The sequence below is a fragment of the Taudactylus pleione genome, unplaced genomic scaffold (genome assembly GCF_031769625.1).
Source record: "Taudactylus pleione unplaced genomic scaffold, aTauple2 ptg000184l, whole genome shotgun sequence".
Classification (NCBI taxonomy): domain Eukaryota; kingdom Metazoa; phylum Chordata; class Amphibia; order Anura; family Myobatrachidae; genus Taudactylus; species Taudactylus pleione.
Window position 1 is genome coordinate 7,678,812 of NW_028284586.1, and position 12,947 is coordinate 7,691,758.

Here is a 12,947-nt window from a genome sequence, read left to right on the forward strand (position 1 = left end):
AAGCAGCTGAATCGAGCATTTCACCAATACAATACAATGATAACTATCTCTGTTTTGTACACCTAGGTATTATATACGAGAAGCCAAAGCAAACAAACGATGGATAATATTTCTTGAAGGTACTGACTTCTTTCTTTTTTTTTTTTTTTTAAATATCTTTTTATTATATCCAAAATTCAGTACAAATTACACACATACAAACATTTTTACAACAAATGTATACCTTGCATTATAAAGAACATACATATGCAATAAAGTACATACATTTTGTGAAATATTGAGTATCTGAATTTTGTCTTTTTTACTTTTTATGGGGAAAAAGAAAGAGTCCAAAACCAGATATATAGACCATATTTATAATATTAAATACTATTGGACTCAGGGTCAACAAACTAGATATACAATAAAAGGAAAATTTTTAAATAATAAAAATACAATAAAATAAGTAAAGAAAAATAAAAGTAAAGAAATAAAATGTAATGAAAATAAAATAAAAATAAGATGAATCGTCTTACAATCATCAAAAAATATAATAATTATATATTCTGTTAGCTATTCCTCAGTGACAATAAGTCCTACAAAGTGATATCATTATGTACCGATCCCAGCTATCAAGTTATTCGTCTCATCAGAGACCAAGTGGTATTGTCAAAAACTTTCAAAATATTATTGGATGCAGTAATGGGTAAAAAGTCTAAGTATATTTCCCATTTCAAGATAAAGGTCTTGACTCCCCTTTCAATATCAAGAATAGCAGCGCGTCTCAAAATATATTACATTCAACAATTCAAATTTCAACATTTCTAAAGACTGGACTCCTTTTGATAGCCAATACTGTAAAATAATTTTTTTGCTAGGGTTATAATAGTCGTTAATAATGGCAACAATGTATTTTGAATTAGATTTGGAGCCCAGGAAGAAAAATCTGCTAATAGAAATGCTTCCCAAGAAAAAGGAAGATTGCTCTTCGTAATCTGTTGTACAAAATTATGAACTTTATACCAAAATTTCTTGACCTTAGAGCATTGCCATATATTATGAATAAAAGTACTAGAAGATGAGAAGCATTTTGGACAACAAGCAAACTTAGGGTCTGAGTTGGTAATTCTGCTCCATTGTGCTTGGGAAAGATAGGCTCTATTAAGAAATTTGATATGAATTTCTTGGAGTTTAGCTGATTTTAGCCATTTTAGAATCGATGGGAGTTGTTTCATGGTTCTGTTGGAAAATATAAAATCAGGAAAATCCTGTGACCAAGCAGACCATACTTTATACCATAACTTATTGATATCTTGTATCAACAAATCATTATACAGATAGCACAGTTTAAATTTGTGAGTAGAGGCTAGGGTGAATATTGAATAAATAGGGGTTAGTGAGTCATGATGTAAGAGCAAGTCATACGAGCCAAAATCCACTTTACTTTGGATGTAATGCCTGACATGCAGATACATATAAAAATGTGAATTGGGAATATTGTACAGGTCCCTAAGCTGCTGAAAAGAATAAAGATTGCCCCCAGGATCAAAACCGAATGGCTGCCAATCCCTTTCGTTTCCACATCAGGTACAAAAAATTTGAGAGCAAGGGGGCAAAATTGGGGTTACCCCATAATACTGACTTCTTTCTTTATATTAAAGTCAGATGTTGTCTACACAGTCTAAGCAGCCATTTTGTGGCCTGAGATAACAGTCAAAGGAATGGAGCCTACCAATTCAATAGGAGCCAGTAACTTATCCTTCTAATGCATTGCAAGGTCACGTTCCCATGAATATTATTGCATATGTGATAATCAAACAGTAAACCATCAGATTATGTAATAGTTTAATGCATTATGGATCTTGTTCCCTATAAACAGGAGGGTGGTGTTGTTACAGCAAAGAGACATGTGATGTTAGATACAGGAATGCCAAGCGTTTAATGAGCTCCTCAGACTGGACAAAGACCAGGAAAGGTAAAGTTACCTAATCTTAGTATCAGGCATTATTTGTCTTAGATTTGTTACTGCCTGGAAAAAAGAAATAGCTTTATTTATACAGTTGATATTTTCTTTTTTGCGGATTCTCATTCATTTCTGTTGCCTAATAATATATACCAGTGGAAATGGCCCTTCCCATGGCAAACGGTTCCCAGCAGTATCACCGTCCCCACCCAATAGATCCAAATGGCAGAGCCCCCACACCCAGTGTCAACGCACTCTCACTGTATTTGTACCCCCCTCCCCATGTCACTTTACAGTATATGCAAGTAACTATTTTTAATATATTCCTCCCCCAACCCGGTCAAAAATCCTTTTTGATGGGCATAAGCCACCCCCTTAGCCTCCCCCCCAGTGCCAAAAGATGCCCCCCATTACCCCCACTCCCTGTGGCATAGCCCCGTCTCCTCAACATATTGCGAGCACAGCGGAGCGCGGGCTAGGGGGAACTGATTGCCAGACCCCCTTGCTGCAGCTGATTTTTGCACATGCAGAGTTCGGCATACTAGTGGTCAGAAGGGAACATTTGGTATATGGTGCTTGCGCCCCAGTGTGCCGTTCACACAGTGTTCTTGGGCATGATTTTGAGAGTGATGTCATAGACATCACATTCAAGGGGCCGGAGCAGGAGGAAGAAAGTAACAGATGGGGACGCAACGGTTTGGCATAGGATGTGACCGTGTCAGCTAATGTCCAGGTGGCTGCAGTCGTATCCCATGTGACCATGCCAGGTAAGTGATTAAATGTGGAATGCATGTTCTGTCCCACTTCACCCACACCTCCAAGCCCCAGCAATGGCATGGTGGGCTGGAGGGCTTGGACTCTTCATTTCCCAACACTGTACACACTGTCCTGCCTGTTTCCTTCTTTACATACATATTATGCAGCTTTTCAATCAATTCTCTCTGTGGGTGGGATGTACTAAGCATTGCATCTGCAATGCTGTTCATATCGCCCATTATCGGGTACATACCGGTGATAATATCACCGGTGTGTACCCACAAAATCCTGCAAAATCCTGGTAAGAGCTGTCCTTTGCGATAGAAGGACTTTGGGGTTTATGACACAGAAGTCCTTCTAGCGTCCTTCTGTTTATGCACAGAAGGATGCATGTAGTGCGGGGGGAGCTAGGAGGAATCCGATTGGATCCCTCTCAGGGGGCATTCCCAAAAAGAAGCCCATCTAAAGATGGCGTTACCCACCGGAACAATGTACATATAAGAATTCCAGTAAAACCCCCGAAAACAGCATTTTCGTGGGTTATACCGCATTTCTGCCTTTTGTACATCGAACCCTGTGTGTTGTTATGAATATTTATCTGCTTGGCTTTCTCACTTTTTCTTCTGCCAGCAAGTGGCCCTAGTTCAGTGATTTTCAACCTTTTTCAACTCGCGGCACACCAAACAAGATTTAAAAATTGCCAAAGCAAACCAACAATCCCCCACAAAGAAAAGCATGCACATTGCTCCCCACGGGAAAATGAAAACACATACATTTGCCCCCTGCAGAAGAAAACAATCACACTCTCCCCCACAGAAAGCAAAATAATACACATTGTCCCCCACAGAAAGCAAAATAATAAACATTGTCTCCCACATAAAAAATATCACATTGTCCACACAGAACGTAAAATAATACACATTTGCCTCTACCTGTCCGTGGCAGAGAAAGGAGCTCCCTGTTTCCCATCCACGGAAATGTGTGCAGCTGCCTGTCACACTCTCTGCTCAGCAGCAGTGAGCACTGTGCGGGCGTAACATTACAGGTCACGCACGCCGCTTATCCATTGGTCACAGCCCGGGCAGTGGCTGAGCCACCTTGAAGAGCCCATTGCTGCCCTGGGCCAAAGTTAGGCGTTTCACTGCGGCCATCTCTTCTTCTCTGCACTTCTCTGGCGGCACACTTAGGAACCGCTAGCGGCACCGCAGTTGAAAAACACTGCCGTAGTTACTTAATTCCCCAATTGTTGAGCACATCGTCTGCTGTGGCACACAAAGGAAATTAGCTGCTTTTAAAAACACTCCTGCAAATCATTGGCATAAGTCTCGTACATCTGATAAATATCCTAAATATGCTGCCATTCGCTAATCCATCTGAAATACTCTGGACATTACCAAGCAAGTGCACTTCCAATCTCTCATCTCTGCTCAGTCTTTTTTTTTAAATATCTTATAGAATATTACAAATATAAATCGGGTTACAGAAAAGGAAGATCTCAACACCGGTCTCCTAAATCTGAATTTCTCCTCCTCGTCTCAGGTTTGGTCTATGCAGCTTCCCAGGTCAACCACCAACGCGTTTCAACAATAACCTTATTCAAGACACGTTGCAATGCATTGGCTGCTAACCTGATAAACTGTATGCATCTACTCAGAGGTGAAGACTAAAAAGCCAGATTTAGGAGATCAGTGTTCCTGGATTTACTTCCACTAGGACTCTAATCTTACAGGTACCATTATATCCTACCTCTTGCGCAACACATAAGGGGGCTTTGGGTGGTATTCCTTATAAGTTAGCATAATACCAGCTTAATTTGTTTTTCTCACTTCATATGCATGACTAGTACTCTTCTAGCACGATATGAGGAAACCGCATATTATTTGTATAACATACAGTGCTTCTTTTGTGACGGTACTCAACAGTCTCTACCACGGCCGTTCTACCATTAGGCAGCTTTAGACAGCTGCCTATGCCCCGAGATCTGGGGCCTCCACTGAGTCTGCCTATTGCAAAATGAAGGATGTCACTAAGAAAGACATCCCTGTGCTTAATACAGATGGTCATGTGGGACTTATACAATAGCACATTTTCACCTGCGGGGCCGGGGGTATTAGTGGTGGTGGTAGTCTTAGCAGTAGCATTATATTTTGCATAGGGTGCCAAGAACTTTGTACCAACCCTGGTGTCTACAAAACCATGCACATCTCTCACACAAGACAATTAATGCATTCCCCTCCACCCTTTACTGACTAGTACAATTCTCTCTTAACTAGTCTTACCCTAACCACCCTACAGTCCCGGTGGTGGTAGTTATGGTGTGGGATGATTGGGAAGATAACTGCTCAGACCAATAGCTTCTTATTGATCTGTGCTATCACACCCCTAAGGTGTGCAGCATCATTTATTTGGCGACGTTGTGCCCACAGTATGTTTTATACTGTGAATTTTACACTTATGTCAATAAAAATTTACATAGGTGAGTACCATCAGAAAATAAGCATTGCCTATAGTAACTATATCCTGCCTTTCTGTGCCCGTGCGCCTGCAGGTGACAGTGGGAAAAAATGCACACAAGTATTGCAAGTCCTGGAAACTTATTTCCACAAATCTCCCCTTTCTGAAGATCATAGTCCTCCGTAGCAGATGGTAACTGGAAGAGGGGGGCCCGATATTACGCTTCATGCAGTCTGATTTTTTTTTAAAAGCGGATATTTACTTACATTCACATGTACTGTGAATAAAGATAATCCTCTCTCCCTTTAGTTCTTTACTCACTTCTCAAAGTTGTCATCTAATTGTGGCCAGGCTACTACTCCACTTTGGACATTTAGAATTGGGCAATTTGTCCAAATGATCGGTCTCCTGTCTCCAGTGTCTAACACATCAGTCATCAATTTTATGTTCACGTTTAGCATCTCTGTTGTTAATCTGTTCAATTCTTTTTATGGCCATCCATTTAAAACTAGCAGCGTTCTGGTATGGTGTTTTGTAGGTATCTTTACTAGTCACACTAATTATAAGAACTGAACTACTCACCCATTCACCCATACGTGTCCCTGATGGCTGACTCATCCAATGGTGAATACACGAGTCATCACTGACATCAACACTTTTCGATACGCCCATTTATCTGTGTAAACTCCGCGGAGCCAGAGGAGCACTTTAAAACACTTAAATGCTTGTGTATTGCCGCAAGACCATAACTAAACAGTGAACAAGCCAGTAGTGTAGCACTGTCTACTATTGTGTGTGGCTAGAATAATATGTCACAATCATATTAGCTGATCTTAGCGGGGAGTTATCATAAATAACTATAGGTAAGCACTTAGGGGTCTATTTACTAAGCCGTAATAAAAATAAAGATAAAGTACCAGCCAATCAGCTACTAACTGCTCTGTTTGAAAAATGATAGTAAGGAGCTGCTTGGCTGATACTTTATCCCCGTCCACTTTATCTCCAAGGCTTAATAAATAGACCCCTAAGTGCTCAAGAAAAGCATAAAACATTCATAGCGTAGGATATAACATTCATATATAGGGTAGGATATACTGTAACATTCATAGCATAGGATCGGAGCGAGCAGCGATTGCACTAACTGCATGTAATGCAGTCACATAGATATAATATAGATATTTATTTACTTATGTTTAAATAAAGTGTACAAATGTACTGGTACAAGGAAAAATCAATGGTGTTTTGTGGATAGAATGTCAAATTATCTTTCACATATTGCAAAGTGGTCTTGAAGCAATTCTGTCTGCAGTATGCGGTGTATTACTAAAATATCTCTTTTATGCTTCTTGTTGACAGGTACAGGGATTCTCTCCCCCAGACAGGATGAAAACCCTCATTGGTGGAATCTAAATGCAGTGTAAGTCTGTTGTGACCCGGCTAATACCAGGAACGTCAGCTAGTAAGCTGAGAACAAGGTTTCATCCCAGTGTGCAGAAATATAGTAATTCTCGTTTTATTAAAATGTGACCTAAATTACTTTTCTTATCCTGCACATGTTAGTTCTACAGCATATGGTTCAAGGGATGCAGTCAATATGTCGGCGGTCAAAATGCCGACCACCGGCTTCCCAACTCTCAAGTCCCGGCAGGGGACTAATTACAGGTGCCAAAATCCCAACACCTGTCATTATACCTACGCTGGGAGCCCGACGCCCGGCATACCGAACGAAGGTAAGCCGGGTGCCGGGTGCGGACAGAGGGTTAGGTTAGGGGCTCCAGGGGGGGACTTAAGCTGCATACACTTGTAAACATTTTCTGTCCAACCATCCAACTAGTTGATTGGTTGGAATGAAAATCTGGTTAGGTATGAAAGCAAATGACAATCAGCAATTTGCTCCCAAACGCCGGAAAATGGACAAAAACTGTTGTTTGAACAAATTGTTTAGATCAAACTTTTAACAAACTTATCTGACTACCATTTTCATCTGTTTTCTGGCATTTAGGAGCAAATTGCTGATCATCATTTACTCCCATACATTACCAGAATTTCATTCCAACCAATCAACTAGTTGGATGGTTGGACAGAAAATCTTTACGTGTGTACCCAGTTTTAGGGTTAGGCACCCCCCCTGGTAGGGTTAGGGAAAGGGGTGTTAGGGTTAGGCACCCCCGGAGGGAGGTTAGGCACCCACCCGGGAGACAGGTTTAGGCTGCGGGAACAGGGAAGAGGGGGGTACCGATTCAGAGTTTAGGGTGTTATTTAATTAAGTGCAATTTTGGCAAATTGTTGTCAGTTTTGGCTAATTTTACTCAGTCTTTTGGAGAGGTCCAAAGCAAATTACCATCTGTGGTAGGTTTGTAATGCCTAATTTGAGCCAAAACCCTCCAGGAAATGGTTCTGGCCAGTAAGATTGTTATGTAAAACTTTGTGCACTGCACTTAAAGCTACTTATGCATCCAGAATATAATAAAAAGCACATTAAACATATGTGTAAGACTGCCACTAATTAACATTTAATTAGGGAACCCAAGCAATTAATAAACATTTTTTATAGGTCACAATTATTTAATTAATTTATTATTGGGGAATAATGATAATAAGTAATAAAAAATAAAAGTTTAATTATGCAATTAATGGGACCAATACTTTTTTTATGTTAATTGGCATCATATTAATTAATGAATTCATTAATTAATGAACAAGGCTTATAATGTAAAATTGTGGCACAACAACTGCCAGCATGCACATTCTTTTATTATTAATTAATTAATATGGCCACAATTAACAATAAAATATTATTTAATTTATAAATAACATTTGCCGAGTAATTTAAATATTTTTTTATTATCACTTTTCCCCAATGATAAATTATTTCAATAATTGTACCCTTTAATATAGTGTTAGTTAGTGATAACTTAATATATGTTCAATGTTTCATGTACAACAGTTATGTTCCAGTGTCATCATTGCCAATATAAGTGAAATTACCTAAACTATGGAACAAGGGTGATACACCATTATTTAACATACATTTTGCTGTATGACTCCTCCTGTACACTTTAAATGGTGGTCAGAGCGTAGTACAAGTCTAGGAGATAACTAAAGCTGGCCATCAGGTGACTGGATCCCAGACAGATTTGGGTACATATTGTCACGGCTTGGCGTGCGCTTGGACCCGGAGTGGAGTCGGATGAGGAATGAGGACTTGTTTGCTGGTACTTGAAGGCAGCCGGCCTTAGGGGAGTATGACTCATGAAGCAGTGGCACGCGACGGGATCAGAACCAGGCTGCGAGACACTGGCGGAACTTAGAGACCCGGGGTAGGCTGGGTATAGCAGGTAGACGGGATCAGGAGACAGGTAGTAACAGGAGCAAACTGCACCAAGGCTGAGAGGGGAGTCTGCAGAAACACACTGGTACTGACACTTTAAATGAGCAAAGGAGCACAGAGAACTAGCTCACAGCATACACTGTGATAGACGTTGCACTGGCAACTAAAGAGCCTCTGGACAGCCCTTTAGTACCCTCAGGTAGTGCAGGATTGGTTGCTAGCCTCCCCAGCCCAGACTGAACCTGATTGGCCAGAAAAGACATGTGACCCAAATCCAAGATGGCCGCGCCCAGTGGTCACAGCATGGAAGCTCTGCCAGTCTCAGCCCCTCTCACCTGCCTCCAGATGGAAGCCCTTGGTCTGCGGAGACTCACAGCACCCAGCGCTATTCTCCAGGAACCTGCACCTCTGCTGGAAACACCATGCCACAGCGCCCGGAGCGGTAAGCGCCGCGATCTCAGCAGCCTGTCACCCCTGGTCGTGACAGTACCCCCTCCTTTAGGAGTGGCCTCTGGACACTTCTTGGGTTTACCAGGATTCTCAGAGTGAAACTTAAGCACTAGGCGAGGAGCGTAGACATCCTCAGCTTTCACCCAGCAACGTTCTTCGGGACCGTAACCTTTCCAATCCAGTAGATATTGGAGTTGCCCATAACGAAAACGAGAGTCCAGGACCTGTTTGATCTCGAACTCTACACCCCGCTCAGTCAAGACTTTGGGGGAGCGTGGCAGAGTCTTGCGAAAGCGATTCAGGATGAGAGGTTTCAGCAGGGAAATATGAAAGGAATTTGGTATTTTGAGGTAGGACGGAAGTTTTAATTTATAGGCTACTGGATTGATCACTTGAACGATGGGAAAAGGACCGATGAAACGAGGAGCAAATTTCATAGACGGCACTTTAAGGCGAAGATTCCGAGTGGATAGCCATACTAAGTCACCTGTTTATAGGTTGGGCACCGCTCTCCTTTTTTTGTCCGCTGTTAATTTATATCGAAGAGAGGCTTTTTGTAAGGAGGAATGGACCTGAGTCCAAATCTGAGACAATTTCTGTAGGGTGGAGGTCACTGCTGGTACATCGAAGACTGGCAATTCTTGAAACTCTGGTACTCTGGGATACAGTCCAAAAACTACAAAGAATGGGGTTTGCCCCGTAGATGAATGATAGGAGCTGTTATGGGCAAATTCGGCCCAGGGTAAGGTGTCCGCCCAGTTGTCTTGTGATGAAGACATGTGAATTCTTAAGAAAGTCTCAAGGTCTTGATTGACCCTCTCTGTAGACCCGTTAGACTGAGGATGGTAAGCTGTTGAAAAATTCAGTTTGATTTGAAAGATAGAACATATAGCTCTCCAAAATCTGGCTACGAACTGTGCCTTTCTATCAGAAACAATCTCAGTTGGAAGTCCATGGAGACGGAAGATGTTGTCGACGAATAACTGAGCCAACTCTGGAGCAGACGGCAACTTCTTGAGGGGAACGAAATGAACCATTTTGGAGAAACGATCCACTACTACCCAGATGGTGGTAAACCCATTAGAAACAGGTAGATCCGTTACAAAGTCCATGGAAAGGTGTGTCCAAGGATGGGTTGGTACTGACAGAGGTAGGAGTGTGCCGGCAGGAACCTGTCTGGATGTTTTATGTTGAGCACACTGTGGACAGGAGGCAATAAAAGCTTCAATTTCCGACTTCATAGCAGGCCACCAGTATGATCGTTGCAGGAATTCCAAGGTCTTGCGTATGCCCGGGTGTCCGGCAAAATGAGAGGTATGAGCCCACTTCAAAAGCTGCTTGCGCATATCTGAGGCCACAAATGTCTTCCCGGGAGGAGGTTGAATGCAAGTGGTAGTGAATACTCTGGAGTCTAGAACTGGAGTTTCCTTATGATTTTCGGAAGATGCGTCGGAGGAGAGTGATCGAGAGAGGGCATCTGCTTTTTGATTTAGTGAGCCTGGGCGAAAAGTTAAAGTAATATTGAAACAAGAAAAAAATATTGACCATCGAGCCAGGCGGGAACTCAGGCACTGAATATTTTTTAGGAATAGGAGATTCCGATGATCTGTATAAACGGTGATGGGATACATCGCGCCCTCAAGAAGATAACGCCACTCTTCAAAAGCTAGTTTCACAGCCAATAATTCCTGCTCTCCAATGGGATAATTCTTTTCTGCTTGGGAAAATTTCTTTGAGAAGAAGCCACAGGGATGAAACTTGCTATCCTCGAGTTTCTGGGATAGTACTGCCCCTACCGCTTCAGAAGAGGCGTCTACCTCAAGAAAGAATGGGTAGTTAATGTTGGGTTGTCTCAGCACGGGGGCGGAAATGAAGGCTTGCTTTAAGAGTTGAAAGGCAGTTTCAGCATCTGGAGGCCATCGGGATGGATTTGCCCCCTTGCAAGTTAGGGCGGAAATGGGTGCCATGAGAGTGGAAAATCCTTTGATAAACCTTCGATAATAATTTGCGAAGCCCAAAAATCTTTGTACTGCCTTCAAAGAATTCGGACGAGACCAATCCAATATTGCCTGAACTTTCTGGGGATCCATTTCAAGGCCGGCACCTGAAACGATGTAACCTAAAAAGGGAACTGAGGGAACTTCAAATACGCATTTTTCAGCTTTGCAGTACAGGTGGTTCTTTCGTAGGTGAGTTAACACCTCCTTGACTTGGGATCGATGTCTGACAATGTTGGAGGAGAATATCAGAATATCGTCGAGGTATACTACCACAGAGATATATAATAAGTCCCGAAAGATCTCATTCACAAAGTTTTGGAACACAGCAGGAGCGTTACAGAGACCAAAAGGCATTACCAGGTATTCAAAATGCCCATCTCGAGTATTGAATGCTGTTTTCCATTCGTCCCCGGCTCGTATCCTAATGAGATTGTAGGCCCCTCTTAAATCCAGCTTGGTAAAAATAGTAGCACCTTTTACTCGATCGAAAAGTTCAGTAATGAGGGGTATCGGGTAGCGATTTTTGATGGTTATATCGTTTAAGCCCCTGTAATCGATGCAAGGACGCAGGCCTCCATCCTTCTTAGACACAAAAAAGAATCCTGCCCCTGCCAGTGAGGAGGATGGTCGAATGAACCCCTTTTGCAGGTTCTCCTGGATGTATGCTGACATGGCTTCAGTCTCGGGTAGGGAGAGTGGGTAAGTACGACCTCGCGGAGGAGTTTTGCCAGGAATCAACTCAATAGGACAGTCCCACTCCCGATGAGGAGGCAGAATATCGGCTCTGGTCTTACAGAAGACATCGGAGAACGAGCGATACTGGTAGGGAATTGGAGTAGTGGTTGCAATGTAACTACCTTTGACGGGTTTGATTTGAGGAAGGCAGGATACTTGACAAGTCTCTCCCCAGGACAAGATCTGCATGGTGCCCCAGTCAATATTGGGGGAGTGCTTGCGTAACCAGGGGTATCCAAGGATGACCTCATGGGAGGCTTTGGGAATTACTAGGAATCGGATAGTTTCAGTGTGGAGAGCTCCGATATGAACTGGCACAGGAAGGGTACGTTGAGAGACGATTCCGTTGGTAATATGAGTGCCATCTACAGCAGATAGAGTGATGGTGTTGGCGAGAGAGGAGACAGGAAGCCGGAGCCTCTGGACAAGTTCAGCGGTGATAAAATTTTCAGCGGCCCCTGAATCGAGGAGAGAAAGAACAGTTTTAGAACCAGTGGAGATCTCAAAAGTAATGGAGAGGGTAGATTAATTTTTTGACGGAGACGGAGACATCACTCCTAACCTGGTGTCTCCGGCACAGATTAGGATCGGGAGTTTCCCGGACGACGTGGGCAGGCTGCAACCATATGACCGGTCTCCCCGCAGTACATGCATAGATTTTCTCGTCGGCGTCTTTGCCGTTCTTCTACCGTGAGGCGGGCCCGGTTAATCTGCATGGGTTCGTCACCCGCAGGTTCAGACGGAGGGAGGGTTGGAGTAGTGGGCGGCCGGAACCTAAAGCGATCTCCCCTAGTTTTTTCACTCTGGCGTTCTCTGTACCGCAAATCCACTTTATTGCAAAGGGAGATAAGCTCATTGAGGGTAGCCGGCGGATCACGAGTGGCGAGGTCATCTTTTATGCGATCTGTCAATCCATTCCAAAAGGTGGAAGTCAGGGCTTCTTCATTCCATTTTAGTTCCGAAGCCTGCGTTTGAAATTGAATGATATACTGACTGACTGGTCGGTTCCCTTGGCGAAGTCACAGGATTTCCGTCGCCGCGGAGGTTGTTCTGCCGGGCTCGTCGAAAATCCTCCGGAAGGACGTGAGGAATCCAGAGTAGTTGTCTAGTAACGGGTCGGACCTCTCCCAGAGAGGCGAAACCCAGTCCAGGGCAGAACCGGTCAGTAGAGACACTATATATGCCACTTTGGATTTTGGAGATGGAAAGTTCGCAGGCTGTAGTGTGAAGTGGACGTCACACTGGTTGAGAAACCCTCGGCACAACTTGGGGTTCCCGT

General features: G+C 43.0%; 1 protein-coding gene across 1 annotated transcript in view; it reads left to right on the forward strand.

Moving 5' to 3' along the window:
• The window catches only part of LOC148519732 (palmitoleoyl-protein carboxylesterase notum2-like), an 83,585-nt gene that overhangs the window by 16,472 nt on the left and 54,166 nt on the right, over positions 1 to 12,947 (forward strand). Inside the window, exons 3-5 of the mRNA XM_088476221.1 lie at positions 67 to 119; positions 1,859 to 1,954; positions 6,509 to 6,569. Coding sequence (XP_088332347.1) covers positions 67 to 119; positions 1,859 to 1,954; positions 6,509 to 6,569 — 210 coding nt within the window. The remainder of the gene's footprint in view (positions 1 to 66; positions 120 to 1,858; positions 1,955 to 6,508; positions 6,570 to 12,947) is intronic.